Source organism: Saccoglossus kowalevskii, chromosome 20, assembly GCF_978046115.1.
Source record: "Saccoglossus kowalevskii chromosome 20, keSacKowa6.1, whole genome shotgun sequence".
Taxonomy (NCBI): Eukaryota; Metazoa; Hemichordata; class Enteropneusta; family Harrimaniidae; genus Saccoglossus; species Saccoglossus kowalevskii.
In genome coordinates, this window is record NC_140660.1 from 18,541,155 (window position 1) to 18,565,373 (window position 24,219).

The 24,219-nt window shown below is 35.7% G+C and overlaps 1 protein-coding gene across 1 annotated transcript in view; it reads right to left on the reverse strand.

The window, feature by feature from the left end:
- LOC100369361 (talin-1-like) overlaps positions 1-24,219 on the reverse strand; it is a 192,519-nt gene that overhangs the window by 15,308 nt on the left and 152,992 nt on the right. Inside the window, exons 30-47 of the mRNA XM_085494559.1 lie at positions 23,720-23,839; positions 15,956-16,153; positions 15,109-15,248; positions 14,308-14,491; positions 12,800-12,922; positions 11,612-11,755; positions 11,124-11,285; positions 10,644-10,784; positions 9,635-9,816; positions 8,194-8,428; positions 7,445-7,615; positions 6,917-7,063; positions 6,015-6,239; positions 5,508-5,654; positions 5,013-5,182; positions 4,464-4,647; positions 2,577-2,702; positions 955-1,071 (exon numbers count right to left, since the gene is read on the reverse strand). Coding sequence (XP_085350685.1) covers positions 955-1,071; positions 2,577-2,702; positions 4,464-4,647; positions 5,013-5,182; positions 5,508-5,654; positions 6,015-6,239; positions 6,917-7,063; positions 7,445-7,615; positions 8,194-8,428; positions 9,635-9,816; positions 10,644-10,784; positions 11,124-11,285; positions 11,612-11,755; positions 12,800-12,922; positions 14,308-14,491; positions 15,109-15,248; positions 15,956-16,153; positions 23,720-23,839 — 2,916 coding nt within the window. The remainder of the gene's footprint in view (positions 1-954; positions 1,072-2,576; positions 2,703-4,463; positions 4,648-5,012; positions 5,183-5,507; positions 5,655-6,014; positions 6,240-6,916; positions 7,064-7,444; positions 7,616-8,193; positions 8,429-9,634; positions 9,817-10,643; positions 10,785-11,123; positions 11,286-11,611; positions 11,756-12,799; positions 12,923-14,307; positions 14,492-15,108; positions 15,249-15,955; positions 16,154-23,719; positions 23,840-24,219) is intronic.

The window sequence follows — 24,219 nt, forward strand, 5'->3', positions numbered from 1 at the left end:
GCTAGTCAGTGGTAGTTACTCACTAACAAATTATCCAAAACTAGTTGATACATTGTGATTGATTAAAGCTTTATTTTGCAATCTGAGATCAATATTAGTTATGGCTAGTCAGTGGTAGTTACTAACAAATTATCCAAAACTAGTTGATAGATTGTGATTGATTCAAGCTTTATTTTGCAATCAGAGATCAATATTAGTTACGGCTAGTCAGTGGTAGTTACTCACTAACAAATTATCCAAAACTAGTTGATACATTTTCATTGATTCAAGCTTTATTTTGCAATCTGAGATCAATATTAGTTATGGCTAGTCAGTGGTAGTTACTCACTAACAAATTATCCAAAACTAGTTGATACATTGTGATTGACTCAAGCTTTATTTTGCAATCTGAGATCAATATTAGTTATGGCTAGTCAGTGGTAGTTACTCACTAACAAATTATCCAAAACTAGTTGATACATTGTGATTGATTAAAGCTTTATTTTGCAATCTGAGATCAATATTAGTTATGGCTAGTCAGTGGTAGTTACTAACAAATTATCCAAAACTAGTTGATAGATTGTGATTGATTCAAGCTTTATTTTGCAATCAGAGATCAATATTAGTTACGGCTAGTCAGTGGTAGTTACTCACTAACAAATTATCCAAAACTAGTTGATACATTTTCATTGATTCAAGCTTTATTTTGCAATCTGAGATCAATATTAGTTATGGCTAGTCAGTGGTAGTTACTCACTAACAAATTATCCAAAACTAGTTGATACATTGTGATTGACTCAAGCTTTATTTTGCAATCTGAGATCAATATTAGTTATGGCTAGTCAGTGGTAGTTACTCACTAACAAATTATCCAAAATTAGTTGATACATATTCATTGATTCAAGCTTTATTTTGCAAGCTGAGACCAATATTAGTGAATTAAATGTAATTATTCACAAACCAATAATGAATTACCCTGATATCCTGCCCAATAATTTCAATTGTTGATTCTAAAGCACGGGTTCCTCTTGCTGCCTCATCTTCCACTGTCTTCACAGTCTTCAACAGAGATGTTACATTGGTTACCATCACCTAGGAAACAACAACATTTAACAGATGAATTACACCATTCATTAATTTGCAGCAAAGGAAAAGATACAACATGTATTAAAAGTTGAACTGAATATGGCTGGTGTGAACTAGATAAGGCTGGTGTGAACTAGGTAAGGGTGGTGTGAACTAGATAAGGCTGGTGTGAACTAGGTAAGGGTGGTGTGAACTAGATAATGATGGTGTGAACTAGGTAAGGCTGGTATGAACTAGATAAGGGTGGTGTGAACTAGGTAAGGCTTGTGTGAACTAGATAATGATGGTGTGAACTAGGTAAGGGTGGTGTGAAATAGATAAGGCTGGTGTGAACTAGATAATGATGGTGTGAACTAGGTAAGGCTGGTGTGAACTAGATAAGGCTGGTGTGAACTAGATAATGATGGTGTGAACTAGGTAAGGCTGGTGTGAACTAGATAATGATGGTGTGAACTAGATAAGGCTGGTGTGAACTAGATAAGGCTGGTGTGAACTAGATAATGATGGTGTGAACTAGGTAAGGCTGGTGTGAACTAGATAATGATGGTGTGAACTAGATGAGGCTGGTGTGAACTAGATAATGATGGTGTGAACTAGGTAAGGCTGGTGTGAACTAGATAAGGCTGGTGTGAACTAGATAAGGCTGGTGTGAACTAGATAAGGCTGGTGTGAACTAGATAAGGCTGGTGTAAACTAGGTAAGGCTGGTGTAAACTAGGTAAGGCTGGTGTGAACTAGATAAGGCTGGTGTGAACTAGGTAAGGGTGGTGTGAACTAGATAAGGCTGGTGTAAACTAGGTAAGGCTGGTGTGAACTAGATAAGGCTGGTGTGAACTAGATAATGATGGTGTCAACTAGATAATGATGGTGTGAACTAGGTAAGGGTGGTGTGAACTAGATAAGACTGGTGTGAACTAGATAAGGCTGGTGTGAACTAGGTATGGGTGGTGTGAACTAGATAAGGCTGGTGTGAACTAGATAAGGCTGGTGTGAACTAGATAAGGCTGGTGTGAACTAGATAAGGCTGGTGTGAACTAGATAAGGCTGGTGTGAACTAGATAAGGCTGGTGTGAACTAGGTAAGGCTGGTGTGAACTAGATAAGGCTGGTGTGAACTAGATAATGATGGTGTCAACTAGATAATGATGGTGTGAACTAGATAAGGCTGGTGTGAACTAGGTATGGGTGGTGTAAACTAGATAAGGCTGGTGTGAACTAGATAAGGCTGGTGTGAACTAGATAAGGCTGGTGTGAACTAGGTAAGGGTGGTGTGAATTAGATAATGATGGTGTGAACCGGATATGGCTGGTGTGAACGGGATATGGCTAAAAAGAAACCATATCATGTTAACTAGTTTGCAACAGGGTGTGACTTGTTTAAACTGGATATAGCTGGAATGAACTGGAATCATGACGGTAAACTGGATATGACTGGTTTAAATCAATTTGCATTATGATGTCAGATGGAAAACAGCAGCTCTCATGACAGAAATAGGAACTTTTTTTCTCTCTACCTTAGCAGAATTTTTCAATCTGATCATAGCTGGGTCGTTAACTTGTTTCCCAGCTGCCATCTTAGTCGTTGTGATGAGTTCACCGAGGGCCGAAGCGACATCTTTGACAGCGTTAATCAACAGCACCTGTTAGTTATTTGAAATAACCAGAATATTGGAAGGTTAATTTATGCAAATGAGATGTCTGTGTGTCTTGGTCAAATGAGAATGGTTGTTATGGAGGTATACAAGCATTAGAATACATGCAGCGGTGATATGAAATTCATTGGACAAGTTTTTATTTATCATGCATGCTGCAGCACTAAAATACTGCTACACATCCTACCTGTTCTTCATCAATAATTGCAGCATCTAAATTTAGACTACAACACCCCCCCCCACAAACATAGCTACAGAATCAAACAATAGTGCACACTCATATTATATGGATGCGTCAACACCAAGACTTGCAGAGACTAGAATCATGTAATCAATACTGCAACACATCTTACCTAATCGTTAGTTACCTCAATACAGGCAAGATAATCTAAATTTCAATGAGCAGTTGTCAATGTTATGCTGCAGTACTAAGCAATGCAGCAACTAACCTGTGCTTCAAGTCCTCGGCTACCCAAACTTGTAGCAGTTAATTGTAAATTCCATGCTGCAGTACTAAGCAGTACAGCAACACATGCTGCAGCAACTAACCTGTGCTTCAGGTCCTTGACTACACAGACTTGTAGTAGTTAATTGTAAATTCCATGCTGCAGTACTAAGCAGTACAGCAACACATGCTGCAGCAACTAACCTGTGCTTCAGGTCCTTGACTACCCAGACTTGTAGCAGTTAATTGTAAATTCCATGCTGCAGTACTAAGCAGTACAGCAACACATGCTGCAGCAACTAACCTGTGCTTCAGGTCCTTCACCACCCAGACTTGTAGCAGTTAATTGTAAATTCTATGCTGCAGTACTAAGCAGTACAGCAACACATGCTGCAGTAACTAACCTGTGCTTCAGGTCCTTCACCACCCAGACTTGTAGCAGTTAATTGTAAATTCTATGCTGCAGTACTAAGCAGTACAGCAACACATGCTGCAGTAACTAACCTGTGCTTCAGGTCCTTCACCACCCAGACTTGTAGTAGTTAATTGTAAATTCCATGCTGCAGTACTAAGCAGTACAGCAACACATGCTGCAGTAACTAACCTGTGCTTCAGGTCTTTCACCACCCAGACTTGTAGTAGTTAATTGTAAATTCCATGCTGCAGTACTAAGCAGTACAGCAACACATGCTGCAGTAACTAACCTGTGCTTCAGGTCCTTGACCACCCAGACTTGTAGTAGTTAATTGTAAATTCTATGCTGCAGTACTAAGCAGTACAGCAACACATGCTGCAGTAACTAACCTGTGCTTCAGGTCCTTCACCACCCAGACTTGTAGTAGTTAATTGTAAATTCCATGCTGCAGTACTAAGCAGTACAGCAACACATGCTGCAGTAACTAACCTGTGCTTCAGGTCTTTCACCACCCAGACTTGTAGTAGTTAATTGTAAATTCCATGCTGCAGTACTAAGCAGTACAGCAACACATGCTGCAGGAACTAACCTGTGCTTCAGGTCCTTCACCACCCAGACTTGTAGTAGTTAATTGTAAATTCCATGCTGCAGTACTAACCAGTACAGCAACACATGCTGCAGTAACTAACCTGTGCTTCAGGTCCTTGACTACCCAGACTTGTAGCAGTTAATTGTAAATTCCATGCTGCAGTACTAAGCAGCACAGCAACACATGCTGCAGTAACTAACCTGTGCTTCAAGTCCTTCACTACCCAGACTTGTAGCAGTTAATTGTAAATTCCATGCTGCAGTACTAAGCAGTACAGCAACACATGCTGCAGTAACTAACCTGTGCTTCAGGTCCTTCACCACCCAGACTTGCAGCTCCAAGCTTGACAACATCGGCCAATCTGGTGATAGTGATGACTGCAGATTGTGCTGCAGCAGCTAGCTGTTCTTGACTTGATGCAGCACCAGACACCAATGTCTTTGTATCTTCAACCAATGCCTTTGCTGTCTTTAATATATTCTCCCTACAGATACATCAAAATGTTAATAAGGAATTCTCCATATATGGTCAGAATTTGCAAGTAATTTACATATAATATACTGTGCGCATTCAGAACGTTCAAAATCTTCCGGTTTGATGACCCCAGGTCACGCGATATGCACAAGCGCACAAATGATGAAGGCATGAACGCTATCAATTCGGGAACCCCCAATTTTGAACATATAAAATATTGGAATCTAAACTGGTTTCCTGATGGTATTAACTCATACATGTAATAATAGAAGTATGTACGGCATGTAATCTGTAATTTGGTGTGAACATCCTTTTTATATATAAAGTCGTTGTCTATAATCTAACATATGAGTGAGGTAGCAATGTTATTTATACCTATGGTCAGCAAACAGATCACCATCCACTTCGGCATTCAGTGTACCAGCTGTAGCAAACATAATAGTGGTATCCAGATCACCAATGATACCGGATACGGTACTGGCTGCATTGATACAGGCCTGGGTACCACGGGAACCAGACTGCAAAGCTGCTAACACATATGATGACTATGAGAACAAACAGATGATGGAGTCAGTGGTTTCAGAGAAGGAGGAGTCACAACCTAAGGTGTTTACACAGTTGACAAAGTTCAATGTAATTTTGCACACTGTAAAATCTGTTTTTTTATCTTCATAACTGAAACAACTAATTTTCTTACAAAAAATACTGGGCAAATTTGTTTTCAATGATTTTAGACAAAATTTAAAATCGAAAAAATCGACTATGACATAAAGACAGAAGTATTCTGTATAAAAGCGTAAGAGGGCGTCATCACTCAAACTACAACATAAAAGTAGTCTTTTAAGCCACCACTATATTTTGGCACCTCACCTTTTCAGACACAACTTTAGCATTATCAACCAATTCTTTCTTGGATACGGCATCTGTTGGGTTGCCTTGAACCATGCCGGCATTATTCACTAGGTTGATTGTAGATCTACCAAGATCCTGTACAGAACCTTTTATTCTATCGGATACCTACATGATGAGACAATCACAACAAAAGTAAAATAAAGAAAAGAAAAACAATTTTGGAAAAATAATACATTTGTTTGGTCATATATACCTTGAATATATGCCATATGTGAGAAGATGACAGGCAGATGAGGATCACATGATACCTGCATGACAGGCAGATGAGGATCACATGATACCTGCATGACAGGCAGATGAGGATCACATGATACCTGCATGACAGGCAGATGAGGATCACATGATACCTGCATGACAGGCAGGTGAGAATCACATGACAATGTCATGGAAGTCACATGACAAACACATGATAGCCACATGATAACATTTTTGATAACTGCATGATTATAATTACAATCAAATTACCTCATCATTATTACTCGTGGCCATAGCTCCTCTTGCATCATTGGTCAGTCCAATATAGTCATGTGACAAGGTATTAGCTAAAGCGCCGAGCTCACCAACGTTTGTACCTGACTTCGTTACCATGTCGTGCGTGGTGCGTATAATAGCCTTCGCACTTTTCACCATGTTCGTCTGGTAGTCGACAAAACCGCTGAGTTCCTCATCGTCATCCATTGGCTCATCCGTCTAAGGTGCAAACAAATGTTACAGTCAAATTCCTAACATAACTAGCAATTTATTTAAGTTTCATTATCAAAAAAACATCACTGGGCAATACATTATTTGATCATTTACATTCATGTTGTCAATCGATCGATTAGTATAAAGTTGGTGATCGAAAGGACAAGTTATTCTGACAAAATACAGATCTACATGCGTATCGTGCATGCTGCAGCACTAATACACTGCTACACCTCTTGCATTTCTAGAATTGCAGCATTTAGACTTTTAAAACTGCAATACACATTTGTTCACAAACAGTGCCTAACCACATGTGCAGTATTCTAGTGTGTTTCAAGGGTGCATCAACACCAAGACTCGCAGAGTCAAGAATCAAGTAACTAATTTTGTGTTGCAGCATCAAACAGTACTGCAACACATCTTACCTAATTTTTAGTTCCCTCAATACAGGCAGATAATCTAAATTTCAATTAGCAGTTCTAAATTTTATTTTTGCAGGGGAAATTGTTCATGTTGCGGCAGGGATGTGCGACTAAACCAACAATGATTCCATATTTGAAATAACAAGTTTTATTTGATGTTTATTTTAGTTCTCAATTCTCAATATATCCAACTTCACTGTTTCACAAAAATATTGAATCATGTGGCCAAAACAACCTGTAAATCGATGATGATATTCGTACCTTGGCTAGAGACTTTGTAATATTGTCTACCATGGTTGTTACAATACCAAACTCGCTGGCCGATTCTTCTAATGTCTTGTTGAGGTCTTCGATAACTTCTTTCATGCCTTCAGCAGCCTCAACAATGGCAGAATGTGTGTGGGTGTTCTAAAAACAAATAAAACATTGAAATAACATGAAAGTTTGTATTTTAGGACAAGGGTATCACATGATTGGTATCTGATAATCACATGACAGATGCATGACACATACATAAGGATCACATGTTAACTGCATGAAACATACATGGGAATCACATGTTAACTGCAAGACACATACGTGGAGATCACATGTTGACTGCATGAAACATACATGGGAATCACATGTTAACTTCATGACACATACATGGGAATCACATGTTAACTGCATGAAACATAGATGGGAATCGCATGTTAACTGCGCGACACATACATGGAGATCACATGTTGACTGCATGACACATACATGGGGATCACATGACATGTACATGTGTGAGTAAATGGCTCTTACCTTTGGATTACCTCCTCCCTCCTTTGCAGCATACATCAATTGCAATGCTGACTCTGCAACAGTCTTTGGTAATTCAAGTAAGGCAGCCTGTCTCTGCGAATTGACCGTCTTTGAGGCTGCCCCAATGGCACCAGATGCCAACGGAATGAAATAATTAGCCATACTGGAAACCTACAATGAACAGAAAAATGTATTTTACTACTTTCCGCATTCTAGAAACTGTGGTGTCAAAAACTGTGTGTGTTCATAAAGAAAGTATTTTTTTTTAAATAAATCTTGAAAAGAAGAAAATTATATAATTATTTTAAGAATACGGTATAAAATGTAATGCAGTCAAATAGACACATCAAATACTACTAGAACCAAGTCCCTTCCATTAGTGAATTATCTTGACAGTTGCAATGGCACATTCACAAATGGTATGGGTCAATCGTAACTCCAGATGGATTTTCAATGTGGGAACTTTTAATCCCTAAGTAACAACTTATTTTCTTATTAGAAACGCCATTTTCATAAGGCACGGCTTGAGTAATTAAGAGTTTATGCAAACAGTTAATGTATTCTAAAAAAATTAAACTTCCCCTAGTTTATCAAAAATTATTGTATTAGTGTTTATATAAGGAATGAATGTAATCTAAAAAAATGAAATACACCCCCTAATGTATAACAAATTATTGTATCAGTGTTTCAGTTTCCTCTGTAATCCATTAACAGAGAACATTAGACAAGTTAGTTGCAATGTCCATTACCTGGTGTCCCAGCTGCTCAGGATGGGCCTTGGCTGCCTGTACCACTCTATCGATACCTTCATTGATTTCACCAGTACAGTTAGCCATCTGTTCTTGAAAACCTTGTAAATTAGACTCTTGTTTCGTAACAAGGTTCTGGTTTATAGCGGCCAATGAGGCTTCGTCTAATTCTTTAATTACACCGTTAATGGTGTCAATGGCTTCATCACATTCTTTCTGTCCCGGCGCTTTGTCTCTGTAATTTAAATATGTCAGTTCATTTAAGGTAGAAGACTAGTCATAAAATATATCTCAAAATCTAGCCTGGTGACATAGGCTGAAAAAATCATATATTGTTAATGATTAACGTTTTGTACGTTTTGTTGTTCTGAATTATTTCAAAAATCTGGGTTTTAAAAAGTGTCAAATAATGCATTTTTTTTTAACATTGTGTTCTATGGAATTGCTCTAAAAAGAGCAATTTTCAAGACATATTAAGACATATTTCTCAAAAAGCATAACTGTAATACACAAAATAATTGTACCATGGAACATGCTTCATGATTTTACATAATAAACTAATGAACATTGACATGCGATTTATGAACAATTTTGAGTAGGCATCCCATCCCATATTTTTACAAACATAATCATGATCTATATCCAATGAGAAATTATGTCCATTTTGTCAAAAACTAACAACAAAAAATTATATAAAAATACATATAATTATGAAATATTATTAATTATTAGCTAAAATTATGGTGGAAAACAATATGGCACAAAAACGTTAACACAGACTGACAAAACTTCTTTCCATTTCAAATTATACATTAAAGCGAGACAGTCGTCACCTGGGTATGCGTCACATGGACATAGCGTGTCATTGTTTACAAACAAGTGTCTACACATGAGCCTTTGCGTTTTAGAGTGTGTTGTTATCATCGCTTGGAACTCAATTCTCTCATGTGCGCAGGTGACGACCCTCCCGCTTTAATGCATCACTGCTATTAGAGCCAAGTAGCTAACCACAGGACCTCCTAACAAATCAAATGAAATTCACCACGCATACAAACAAGACAACAGAACTGAGATGCAAATGGCCACGGAGACATCCTTGAGAGCCACAAATCTTGCCCCTCAAATAGTATCCTACTCTCCCTCGTCATCGAGTCAACTGTTCCAAATACCATAGTTACAATGATCAATGCAATGAAGGGAGAAAATGGAATGCTAACTGAGAGGCAAAAACAAGTCCCATGGTTTTCTCTCCCTCAACAAGATCTCAACGGTTATTTGCATCTACAAGTCAGTTAGATGCATGTTGTTTGCAAGTCAAATCTGAGCGAACTTTCTAACACCCTTGTTTCTCTGTTAGCATAAATGTCTTACTACTGTCTGTTCTCAACATTGGTACAAATCTGAACCAGTATTATGTACGAGTACGCTAATTAGTCCATACCTGATAGCAGAGACCAATCGTTTAATCGAATCTGAGACGTTCTTCGAATGACTCGCTAAGAGCTGCCATGTGGAGGGTTCTTTAGGATTAGCAATCAATGGCTTGGCTGTTAACAGCAATGCTGACGAACTTTCAATAACAGCCTTTCCAGCAACGATAATCGGCTCCTGTGCTTTCCTCGCCTAGAAATAAATCACAAATGATAGAGGGCACTGTTAGCTCAGATTTATGGGAATCAGGTATAAGTAATGCAACTAACTGTGACATAAAAACAAAAGTATTCTGTATAAATCTGTAAGAGGGCACCATCACTCTAATAATTATATGAAAATGTAATGTTATTAAGAAACAGCTAATTTGGCTACCCTGTATTTTCAGTTGAGTCAAAGCATTTACTGTAGAATACTTTATTTTCGATTGGAATTAATTTTCGCTGAAAAGGCTTTTTGGGCATTTTGTATGGAATTTATTTTCACTGATTTTTGATGAGTTTAATGTGAAATATAGGGAAAAAAGTATATACGGATTTTATTTTCACGGAATCATCCATTCAGCAAAAATAGCGAAAATAAATTCCAAGCAAAAATAAAGTATTCTACAGTATATATATATATATATATATATATATATAAGACAGAATTTGAGACGTTGAAAAATACAAGCAAGCTGCTTTTTGATTAGTCTGTTAGGTCTTAGGATTGGGAAGGCAAACGCACAACTATGCATATCACAACCTAGCTTTAAACCTGCCTATATTTTGATGAATTAAAGCGGCAGGGTCATCACCTGCGCACGGGCGGAAATCGAGTCCCAAGTGATGATAACAACACGCGCTAAAAACGCAAAGGCTCATGGGTAGACACTTGTTTGTAAACAATGACACGCTATGGCCATCTGACACATGAGCAGGTGACGACTCCCTGGCTTTAATCATATAAAGCAGAAACACGCTAATGGTTTATTAATAGCTAAACAAACCAACCAACAAAGAAAGGAAAAAATTATTTACCTGGATGCTGATTTTAGCAGGAACGCTAGAGAATTCTGGTGATGACGCAAACGTACAGAGATTATCGACAGCCTCCAGTAAGGGTTTTGTTGACGCTGCACACTTGGCGCGATTATCATCACTGAAATTACCGTCCAAGGCCTAGAAAATTAGAAATACACATCACATGAAGTGAGTCCATATACGGCCATATATGGTAATATAAGTAATCTGCATAATCTTACAGGTCACATGACTACTTTTGACCAATCTTAGATTAAATCAGTTCACAGCAGGACTTAATTTAAATTCCCACCATAGGTTGGTCGAGACATAATTATTTTTATCCAATCAGGTGCATGTTTTGGTCACATGGTCAGTTTCACCCAATCATACACAGGATATCAGATTGTAGGGGACATATTTGGTCACCTGACAAACAAATATAATCTAAACCCCTCCTAAGTGACCTTACCACCCCTATACATATAATCGTCATACCTTAATGCTCTTAACTAAGTTAGCTGTACTGCTGGCCACATCTTTGGCCGACTGAACAAAGTGTTTCTTAGCAACAGGATTGTTGGTTCGAGAGGAAGCCATCCTGCAAGCATTGCAGAGAGAAGAAGTGTGCTTAGCAACCACGGTGGCGGCAGACAAAACCTACAAAATATGAAACACAAAAACATTATATATACATAATTTATGCGCACAGTTCCATGCATGATGTAATTTGCATAATTTCCCAACATGCATCTCAACTTCCTTCACAATTCAGGACCACTTCTATCCCAAAAGAATACCGAATTAATTTACATAATTTCCCAAAATGCATCTCTTTTCCTTTCCAGTTTTGGGATTGGTTAGAAGTGTTCATGTGAAAGGACCACCCATAACCAAAAAATTTGCATAATTTGCATAATTTCCCAAAATGCATTTCAACTTCCTTTACAATTTTACACTTTTGACCAATCACAAAGCAGGATTACCTGTTGCTGATTACTTTGCGGGTTAAGTAGGTTCTGGCATGCCATCTGGATAGCTTGGTTAGCCCTAGCGAATTGAGACTGATCAACAAGTCCTGGTTTACCCGCAACACTAGATGGATCTGATATACCAACCAAATAAGCACTCTGTGGAGAAAACAAGAATCGTTACCATACATATTTTTGTCACTTTTCACCAGACTGATTTTTTTAGCATATTTTTTTTCAAAAAGCAGCCTGAGTCGGCTGAGATAGCTCTGTTGTTAGCAATGCACATTTCAATTAAAGAACTGAAGATATCATTAGAAAATGAACAATATGCATAGTATCAAAGCAATCAGACTTGCTGTTTTCAACAATAATTCAAAAATATCACTTTTTACCAAAAATGACAAAATATTGACCAAAATTATCAAAACTGGTAGTCAATAGAAAGTTGTGTCCATCTGTACCAAAATTAACACAGACATGATAAATAAATTCTATAAATATGCTTCATATAATGTTTGACTTGATAAAAAAAGGTGTCTAAAGTTGAAATATATGAGTAGTGTTGACTGCTGAGCATAGAGGTCTTCAAGATGTCTGGAACTGTACAATATCGTCTGCAGATGCATGCAAAATAATTGAGGCCTCAGTTTTTTTTCGCTTTTATACTAATTTTCTTTACAAAATGTGAATTTTCTTTAGAACTGCCTTTATTACATAAGGGCAAGTATGCTCCCCATAGCCATATTTATTTGGAGACATCAACATATTTTATGAAAATATCCAGAGTTCAGACAAAATTTTTTCAACATTTACACTATCATAAAATTGGATTCATGTACCGACCACAATTGCAGAAAAAACATAAATAAACTTCTAATAGAAGTCGCACCAATTTATTTTGAACAAGTGAAAACTAAAAATTCACCCTTTCTCATATGTGCAATTTCTCTAATAAAAACCACACTCCCTCTATTGCATGGTACGTGTATCATTTTAATAGACGCCACAGCTGCTTATACAGATTTACATATATAAGTAAACAGTGCCTCAAATGTTTAGTGCTCCCTCTACAGTTCAAAGTTAGCCTCTGTTTCACATACACTTGTCAGCAATTTAAAACTTTTGTTCAGTTTCAATGTTTAATCAAGAAAACAAAAATGAAAAATTTTCAAAATTGAAGAATGTTTTATTTGTACTCACCTGAGAAGCAGCTTCGGTAAGACCGCAAACAGCGCCCCCAGCGTTATCTACGCATTGACCGAATTCGCTAACTTCAGCATTTTTGGCGTGCCGCGTCATACCACCCATGCTTTCACCGAGTACCTAGCACATAATAATACATTGTCAAGTAATTAAAATAGCATTTTTTACCCAAAATGACAGAAATATTCACAGAGTACCTTACATACAATAATACATTGTCAAGTAATTAAAATATCATTTTTTACCCAAAATGACAGATATTCACTGAGTACCTACATACAATAATACTGTAAAATGACTAATTTTCAGTGGGTTTAAATTTCGCTGATTTACTATTCAGGCATATTCAGTGGGTTTTAAATTCACAGTTTTATCATTTAGATAATGTGTTCTATGCTAAATTTTACATATTCACTGGGTTTTAATTTAGCACATTTTCCAGTCAACGAAAAATTAAAACCCAGTGAATAATTAAACCTTTTACGGTACATTGTCAAGTAATTGAAATAACATTTTTTTACCCCAAATTACAGGAATATTAATCAAAAGACGAAATGATCAAATCTGAGAGAGTATCAGAGTATCAAAGCAAGAAGACTTGCCATTTCAAGTGGTGAAAAATAGCAACAATAAATTCACAACACAGGACCTTTATCGTCTGCACTTTCCTTAGAAGATTGGGACAAAAAATAGCCACATTTTTTTGAGTAAAAACCGAAAATTAACTAAAATTTTGTCTGTTGGCTCCAAAATTAGGATTCATTTCCAGAAATATTAAAGAATACGAAAAAAAAAATGCAAAATTTGGATGAAAAGTACAGCATACTGTAAACTACTTTATTTTAGCTGCAATTTATTTAGCTGCAATTAATTTTTGCTGAATTTTATTTTGGGGTGTTTTGTTTTGTTCAGAAGTTATTTTCACTGATTTTTGATGAGTTGAAAGTGAAATATAGGAAAAATAGTATATTCACTGGATTTTATTTTCACTGAAGCATCCCTTCAGCTAAACAAGCAGCCTCTCGGCTGAGATAGCTCCGCTGTTCGCAATGCACATTTCAATTAAGAACAGAAGATATCATTAGAAAATGAACAATATGTATCAAAGCAATCGGACTAGCTGTTTTTAACAAGAAGTCAAAAATATCACTTTTCACCAAAAATAACAAAAATATTCATCAAAATTAGAAAATTTAAGATATCATCATGAAATGAACAAATCTGAGAGAGATCTACCCAAGGTACATATACACCAAATATCAAAACATTCAGGCTTATAGTTTTCAAGAAGAAGTCGAAAAAGTAAAACATTGACACGGACGACGACTACGGACAATCACTCATATGATAAGCTCCGCTCGACAAAGTCGTCAGCGGAGCTGAAAAGCGAGAATAAATTCCAAGCGGAAATAAAATATTCTACAGTATATCATCAAGAAAAGGAATATATGATGTCCACTGACTTTCCGTTACTTGTTTTGCCTTTTCCCAGTCTCCAGTCTTACCTTGGATTTATCCATAACAGCATCCAGACAATCAAAGTAGGACCAATCATTGACCGGTTCCGTCGGATTATCCAACATCGACTTTATCATCTCTATATTCCTCAATGCATTATCAATCTCCTTTTGCCCCGGTGCACTCTGGGTACAAGTATTGATAAGTTGGTTGATGCTCTCAGTGACCGCTCTGTGGGAGGCAATGATAATACGTAAATTAGGCACGTTGACAACAATAATATTTTCCATAAATTGTTTTGTTAATTTCAGAACCAAATGACCATCATTTCCTTATGACGATCAAATTTCGAAAAAAATATTGACAAAATTACAAAGTTTTTGTTAATGTAAAAAGTGACAAAATTTGACATTCAACAAAATCTACAGTACAGTCCAACTCAACTCAGCTCAGCTCGACTCGACTCGACTCGACTCGACTCAAACCTTTTTTAATTTTCAAAACGAGTATCATTCTCATCAACAATTTCAACTTATTCTTTGTCACAATTGGCTTTGCTTTTTAGATGGGTAACCCCCCTCCCCCTCCCACCTCCAAGATAAACATAGTAATCACCAACTACTGGTTCATATCTGATTGTTAATATCATTGTAGTTACAGCGCTCACTATTTCTACCCCATAGCTTCTACCTGTGGAACTACCTTTACCAACTAATCCTTATGAATGCGATAGATAAAATAAAACTTCCAAATAAGCTGCTCTCTGATTGGTCAGATTGTTAGGTGTTATGGCAGAGTAGCCAATCAGGTACAATCTTTGCAATAATATGTCTTGTAATATTATTTACCTGGCTGCTGCTGCAAGATTATTCTTTGCATTAGGTGCGTTAGGATCAGCGGAGAGTGACTTGACTGCTAATAGTAACTTATTTGAAGCCATTGATATGGTTTTCAGACTTCCAACCATCTTGCTTTGTCCTTCTTGATTCTGGAAATTATAAACAGTATATTATAAGGGCTGAACAACATTGGGGGGGGGGTACATAAAAAAATTATTGTTCACAACTAAAAAATACCGTATTTGCTCTATTACTGTAAAATCTGTATTAGATGCTGTGACTTCTAATAAAATGGTACAATGCAACAGAGGGAATGCGGCTTCTATTAGAGCATCTACACATATAAGAAATGATGAATTTTTGGTTCTCAATTATTCAAAAAGAATGGGTGCGACTTCTATTAGGGGTGTGGCTTCTAATACAGATTTTACGGTACTAGCACATGTGATTACGTAAATTGAAGAGGAGTTTCTATGGTCAAAATAAGTCATATTTAAAAAATCTAAAATACAACAAAAGTGATTTATGGTTCAGAGGACGCATAAATCATAGTTTACACTTAAAAAACAAATTACTGTTAATTGGAAATTATATAGACATAAACCCGACTTGGAAAGATTATATTTTTTCAGCAATATTTTTGAAAGATTATAAAATTTGGGATTAAATTTGTTAAACTTATGTTCTCATAAAGAAATAATTAAAACACGAAAAATTCAATCAAATTAGATTATTTAAAAAAAATAATTTTTAGATTTGAAGAAAAATTTCCCGAAACCTAAATATTCAATTCTGTGACTAATAAGTAAGAGGAATACTAGTTTTTACTCATTATTTTAAAAGACTGACTACTTACTGGAGTAGATCCAGCAACATTAAGACCAGCATCCAGCAGGGTCTGGAAATCAACTGTAAATTTGCCTGCAGAGTCAGCAAGCTGCCCATGTGTACCCCTAGAGGCTGCAATCAATTGACTCGCCGCAACGTTCAATCCAGCGGCAGCGGTGTTCACATGACTCTGTGCTTCTTGGTAGTTTACGTTTGCTGGTGAAATCTGAAGGAAAATATACAAACAATTGTTAACATAAATTTCAATCTTTGACACTACTTTATGTAAATGTACGAGCCTGTGACCACAACCATTTAGCTTTCCTTATGATTTTGGTTAAAAAAAAATATTCGTGTTTGACATTAGGTATGACCGAACTTGAGAACATGAATGAAATGAACAAATGAGAAACACCAAGGAAATGAATGAAGATGAATGAAATGAACAAATGAGAAACACCAAGGAAATGAATGAACATGAATGAAATGAACAAATGAGAAACACCAAGGAAATGAATGAACATGAATGAAATGAACAAATGAGAAACACCAAGGAAATGAATGAACATGAATGAAATGAACAAATGAGAAACACCAAGGAAATGAATGAACATGAATGAAATGAACAAATGAGAAACACCAAGGAAATGAATGAAGATGAATGAAATGAACAAATGAGAAACACCAAGGAAATGAATGAACATGAATGAAATGAACAAATGAGAAACACCAAGGAAATGAATGAACATGAATGAAATGAACAAATGAGAAACACCAAGGAAATGAATGAAGATGAATGAAATGAACAAATGAGAAACACCAAGGAAATGAATGAACATGAATGAAATGAACAAATGAGAAACACCAAGGAAATGAATGAACATGAATGAAATGAACAAATGAGAAACACCAAGGAAATGAATGAAGATGAATGAAATGAACAAATGAGAAACACCAAGGAAATGAATGAAGATGAATGAAATGAACAAATGAGAAACACCAAGGAAATGAATGAACATGAATGAAATGAACAAATGAGAAACACCAAGGAAATGAATGAACATGAATGAAATGAACAAATGAGAAACACCAAGGAAATGAATGAAGATGAATGAAATGAACAAATGAGAAACACCAAGGAAATGAATGAAGATGAATGAAATGAACAAATGAGAAACACCAAGGAAATGAATGAAGATGAATGAAATGAACAAATGAGAAACACCAAGGAAATGAATGAAGATGAATGAAATGAACAAATGAGAAACACCAAGGAAATGAATGAACATGAATGAAATGAACAAATGAGAAACACCAAGGAAATGAATGAAGATGAATGAAATGAACAAATGAGAAACACCAAGGAAATGAATGAAGATGAATGAAATGAACAAATGAGAAACACCAAGGAAATGAATGAAGATGAATGAAATGAACAAATGAGAAACACCAAGGAAATGAATGAACATGAATGAAATGAACAAATGAGAAACACCAAGGAAATGAATGAAGATGAATGAAATGAACAAATGAGAAACACCAAGGAAATGAATGAACATGAATGAAATGAACAAATGAGAAACACCAAGGAAATGAATGAACATGAATGAAATGAACAAATGAGAAACACCAAGGAAATGAATGAAGATGAATGAAATGAACAAATGAGAAACACCAAGGAAATGAATGAACATGAATGAAATGAACAAATGAGAAACACCAAGGAAATGAATGAAGATGAATGAAATGAACAAATGAGAAACACCAAGGAAATGAATGAACATGAATGAAATGAACAAATGAGAAACACCAAGGAAATGAATGAACATGAATGAAATGAACAAATGAGAAACACCAAGGAAATGAATGAACATGAATGAAATGAACAAATGAGAAACACCAAGGAAATGAATGAACATGAATGAAATGAACAAATGAGAAACACCAAGGAAATGAATGAACATGAATGAAATGAACAAATGAGAAACACCAAGGAAATGAATGAACATGAATGAAATGAACAAATGAGAAACACCAAGGAAATGAATGAAGATGAATGAAATGAACAAATGAGAAACACCAAGGAAATGAATGAAGATGAATGAAATGAACAAATGAGAAACACCAAGGAAATGAATGAAGATGAATGAAATGAACAAATGAGAAACACCAAGGAAATGAATGAACATGAATGAAATGAACAAATGAGAAACACCAAGGAAATGAATGAAGATGAATGAAATGAACAAATGAGAAACACCAAGGAAATGAATGAACATGAATGAAATGAACAAATGAGAAACACCAAGGAAATGAATGAAGATGAATGAAATGAACAAATGAGAAACACCAAGGAAATGAATGAACATGAATGAAATGAACAAATGAGAAACACCAAGGAAATGAATGAACATGAATGAAATGAACAAATGAGAAACACCAAGGAAATGAATGAACATGAATGAAATGAACAAATGAAAAACACCAAGGAAATGAATGAAGATGAATGAAATGAACAAATGAGAAACACCAAGGAAATGAATGAAGATGAATGAAATGAACAAATGAGAAACACCAAGGAAATGAATGAAGATGAATGAAATGAACAAATGAGAAACACCAAGGAAATGAATGAAGATGAATGAAATGAACAAATGAGAAACACCAAGGAAATGAATGAAGATGAATGAAATGAACAAATGAGAAACACCAAGGAAATGAATGAACATGAATGAAATGAACAAATGAGAAACACCAAGGAAATGAATGAAGATGAATGAAATGAACAAATGAGAAACACCAAGGAAATGAATGAACATGAATGAAATGAACAAATGAGAAACACCAAGGAAATGAATGAACATGAATGAAATGAACAAATGAGAAACACCAAGGAAATGAATGAACATGAATGAAATGAACAAATGAGAAACACCAAGGAAATGAATGAACATGAATGAAATGAACAAATGAGAAACACCAAGGAAATGAATGAACATGAATGAAATGAACAAATGAGAAACACCAAGGAAATGAATGAACATGAATGAAATGAACAAATGAGAAACACCAAGGAAATGAATGAACATGAATGAAATGAACAAATGAGAAACACCAAGGAAATGAATGAACATGAATGAAATGAACAAATGAGAAACACCAAGGAAATGAATGAACATGAATGAAATGAACAAATGAGAAACACCAAGGAAATGAATGAACATGAATGAAATGAACAAATGAGAAACACCAAGGAAATGAATGAAGATGAATGAAATGAACAAATGAGAAACACCAAGGAAATGAATGAAGATGAATGAAATGAACAAATGAGAAACACCAAGGAAATGAATGAACATGAATGAAATGAACAAATGAGAAACACCAAGGAAATGAATGAACATGAATGAAATGAACAAATGAGAAACACCAAGGAAATGAATGAAGATGAATGAAATGAACAAATGAGAAACACCAAGGAAATGAATGAACATGAATGAAATGAACAAATGAGAAACACCAAGGAAATGAATGAACATGAATGAAATGAACAAATGAGAAACACCAAGGAAATGAATGAACATGAATGAAATGAACAAATGAGAAACACCAAGGAAATGAATGAAGATGAATGAAATGAACAAATGAGAAACACCAAGGAAATGAATGAACATGAATGAAATGAACAAATGAGAAACACCAAGGAAATGAATGAACATGAATGAAATGAACAAATGAGAAACACCAAGGAAATGAATGAACATGAATGAAATGAACAAATGAGAAACACCAAGGAAATGAATGAACATGAATGAAATGAACAAATGAGAAACACCAAGGAAATGAATGAACATGAATGAAATGAACAAATGAAAAACACCAAGGAAATGAATGAACATGAATGAAATGAACAAATGAGAAACACCAAGGAAATGAATGAAGATGAATGAAATGAACAAATGAGAAACACCAAGGAAATGAATGAACATGAATGAAATGAACAAATGAGAAACACCAAGGAAATGAATGAACATGAATGAAATGAACAAATGAGAAACACCAAGGAAATGAATGAACATGAATGAAATGAACAAATGAGAAACACCAAGGAAATGAATGAACATGAATGAAATGAACAAATGAGAAACACCAAGGAAATGAATGAACATGAATGAAATGAACAAATGAAAAACACCAAGGAAATGAATGAACATGAATGAAATGAACAAATGAGAAACACCAAGGAAATGAATGAACATGAATGAAATGAACAAATGAGAAACACCAAGGAAATGAATGAACATGAATGAAATGAACAAATGAGAAACACCAAGGAAATGAATGAACATGAATGAAATGAACAAATGAATGAAATGAAATGAACAAATGAAAAACATCAATGAAATGAATGAACATGAATGAAATAAACAAATAAATGAATGAATGAAATGAAATGAAATGAACAAAGGAAAAACATCAATGAAATGAATGGACAAGAATGAAATAAACAAATGAATGAAATGAACAAATGAAAAACAACAATGAAATGAATGAACATGAATAAAATAAACAAATGAATAAATGAATGAATGAAATGAACAAAGGAAAAACATCCATGAAATGAATGAACATGAATAAAATAAATAAACAAATGAATGAATGAAATGAACAAAGGAAAAACATCAATGAAATGAATGAACATAAATAAAACAAGTCATTGAAAATGACACAGTCCCCGTTAAGTTCTCTTTGTGCTCGTCATATTAAAGCAAAGGGGTTGTCGCGAGCGTGTCCTTGAAACTTGAGTTCCAAGTGGCGTATACAACAGTTTGTTTATTTACATCAAAACATGTGTTTCGTGTCATAGTAATATGGCCGAAATAAAAACAGTCGTTATTCAGCCATTTTTGATCTGATTATGAAACACACTGATATGTATGATGTATGTGCCAAATACGAATGAAAATGGTACATAAATTGTGGAAATATAGTAGTAAGGCCAAAAAGTCAGATGGCTGTCAATCGGCCATCCTTGACCAGATTTTGAAACAAATTGTCATGGACATGCATCCTAACATGTATAAAGTACATGTATGTGCCAAATTTGAATGAAAACTGACAGAGCACGTCAAAGATACCGCATAAAAAAATAAAAACAAGATGCCAGCCAGTCGACCATCTTTGATCCAATTGCAAAATAAATCGTCATGGACATGTATCCTAACATGTATGATCTATGTACTAAATTTGAATGAAAACTGACAAAGCATGTCCAAAATACAACATTTTCAAAAAACAAGATGGCTGCCAGTCGGCCATTTTGAATCGAATCGCTAAACCACTGCATGTGCATATATCCCACATAAGGTACTAGGCACATGCAAAGAATGAACGGAATCGGTCCATAGGATTCTGAAATATGACGTTGGATAGACTGACGCACGCACGGACGACGGACACACGGATGGTCGGACGAACAGACTCAGGAACTCACGGACGGTCGGGGACATGTATCCTAACATGTATAATCTATGTACCAAGTTTGAATGAAAACTGACAAAGCATGTCCAAAATACAACATTTTCAAAAAACAAGATGGCTGCCAGTCGGCCATTTTGAATCGAATCGCTAAACCACTGCATGTGCATATGTCCCACATAAGGTACTAGGCACATGCAAAGAATGAACGGAATCGGTCCATAGGATTCTGAAATATGACGTTGGATAGACTGACGCACGCACGGACGACGGACACACGGATGGTCGGACGAACAGACTCAGGAACTCACGGACGGTCGGGGACATGTATCCTAACATGTATAATCTATGTACCAAGTTTGAATGAAAACTGACAAAGCATGTCCAAAATACAACATTTTCAAAAAACAAGATGGCTGCCAGTCGGCCATTTTGAATCGAATCGCTAAACCACTGCATGTGCATATGTCCCACATAAAGTACTAGGCACATGCAAAGAATGAACAGAATCGGTCCAAGGGATTCTGAGATATGACTCCGCACGGACACACGGATGGACGGAGACCGAATTATAAGTCCCTGTTTTCGGACTTCGTCCGAACGGGGACTAATAAACAAATGAATGAATGAAAGGAACAAAGGAAAAACATCAATGAAATGAATGAACATGAATAAAATGGACAAAAAGAACAAAAATTTGTTTAGATAACATAATTTCGACAGTTTGCAGCGCTGAATCAATCTGTGATTGGGTGACGAGTTACGCCATATACCACATGTACATGACGTTATCTACCATATTGAACAACTACTTTTCACAAAGCGTTGCTAAGCTCCAAAACTTCCCAGAATGCATTTTCTTTCATTACACCTTAGATGGAAATGTAATTGAAAGCAAGAAAACAACAAAAATCACTTTTGCCCTCTCTAAAAGTGTTTCATTCTCTTCCCTGATGCATGGAGCCAGGAACAGCCACTGGTGGCGCTGTATGTAATCAAGACCTTTTTCGGCTTGCCGTAGCTCATTCAGATTGTATTGTAAAACAAGAAAGCAGTTGTTAAATTTGGTGACCAGTTTAGTATGATGGAAAGCGTTTACAGTCTTCAAATAACCACTATAGACAGAGTGATAGAAGTGATTTTGGTGTTTCATACTAAATGCTTTCTATTACTAATTTCACTTTAAAATAATATTTTAAAAAAATTCTACAAAAGATATTTTCTGGAATATTTGTGCTCATTTTTTAGAGGGATTTAAATGAAGAAAGCATGCCCTCTATGGTGAAAATTGGAGCAGTAACATGAAGGTCATAATTTAAATTGCAATTCATTGCAGATGACTTGGGTGTGGATTAGGGTGTCGTACTTAGCAAACAGCTGAACTGCTGCGACCTATTAAAAGTAAGCTTACAAGACTAGTTGGATTAGGGGGGGGGGGGAAATTAATACTAGACTTGTACCGGTATGCACATTTGTGGAAGATTAGTGACAAAACACAGTGTACCATTGAATAAATAATCGTATTGTGTAGTTTCTGTACAAATACAACAAAAATGGCCGCCGAGATCTCATTGATGGCAACAGAACTACCTAACTTGATTTTGCCCCCCTTCCAAAAAGTGTTCAATTTTCTCATGCCAATCGTTGTCTACTGCTCCATTGATCTAGATAACCATGAAATGGAACAATATTTAAACAGCAAGAAGAAGTCGCATGGTTCTCTCGTTCTCAAAGAGATCTCAGTAGCCATTTTTGTCTAAGATCAAAATAATAACAGAATGAAAGTTGCTTTAATACATAGCAGTACAATGAATGAACAATTCATTATATAACCCTAAACAGGATATATGGAAAGGCGATATTTTGTAATCTGAAGACATTTCAAGAAACATGCAGCGACCATGATGATATCAAAATGTTTTATTTATAGCAGCTATAATCGTCAGTAGCTGAAGTGATTTATTTAACCATTTCACCAGCAGACTTTTCATCCAAATTTTGCATTTCTTTTTCGTATTCTTTAATATTTCTGGAAATGAATCCTAATTTTGGAGCCAACAGACAAGATTTTAGTTAATTTTCGGTTTTTACTCAAAAAAATGTGGCTATTTTTTGTCCCAATCTTCTAAGGAAAGTGCAGACGATAAAGCGCCTGTGTTGTGAATTTGTAATGAAAAGGAGAGACTGGTGGTGAAATGGTTAACTATCAAATACATTTCATATCGCATCGCCTCAGTGACGATTTTCGTTCGTTTGAGCGACACAACGCGCACCTAGATAAATAGCATGCTGTGATTGGTGCTTTAATACATACATGACGTGGGTGATAAGTTGAATATTGCGGATGAATTCCTCGCATGGCGGGACTGGAATCAACGGTGTCGGATACTCTTAACGGTAATGTTGAGAAGCGGTCGACTACTTGAACCACGGTCTGCTTTGGGACATGCATAAATTAAAATGAATGGGAATGAAATACATGCAACATTAGTTACTAACCGTTTGAACACCGTCAATTTACAAACCAAACATTTTTATGCATTTTTCTTTAATTTTTTTATTAATTTTTGACCAAAAAGACATAATTTTTGATTGGTTATTCATCACAATCGAAATTATTTGAAAATTATTAAAAAAATTATTTTTTGAAAGGTGAAACATGTTGACGTTGGTATTCAGAAGGCTACATTGTTATTCATAGTATGAGGGGAAAGTTCTGGAAATTAATTTTTAATGCAAACAAAATGGGCAAACATAGCTGTTAATAAGTAACTAAATATAAACACAAAATTATGATAATAATCGTATAACTGT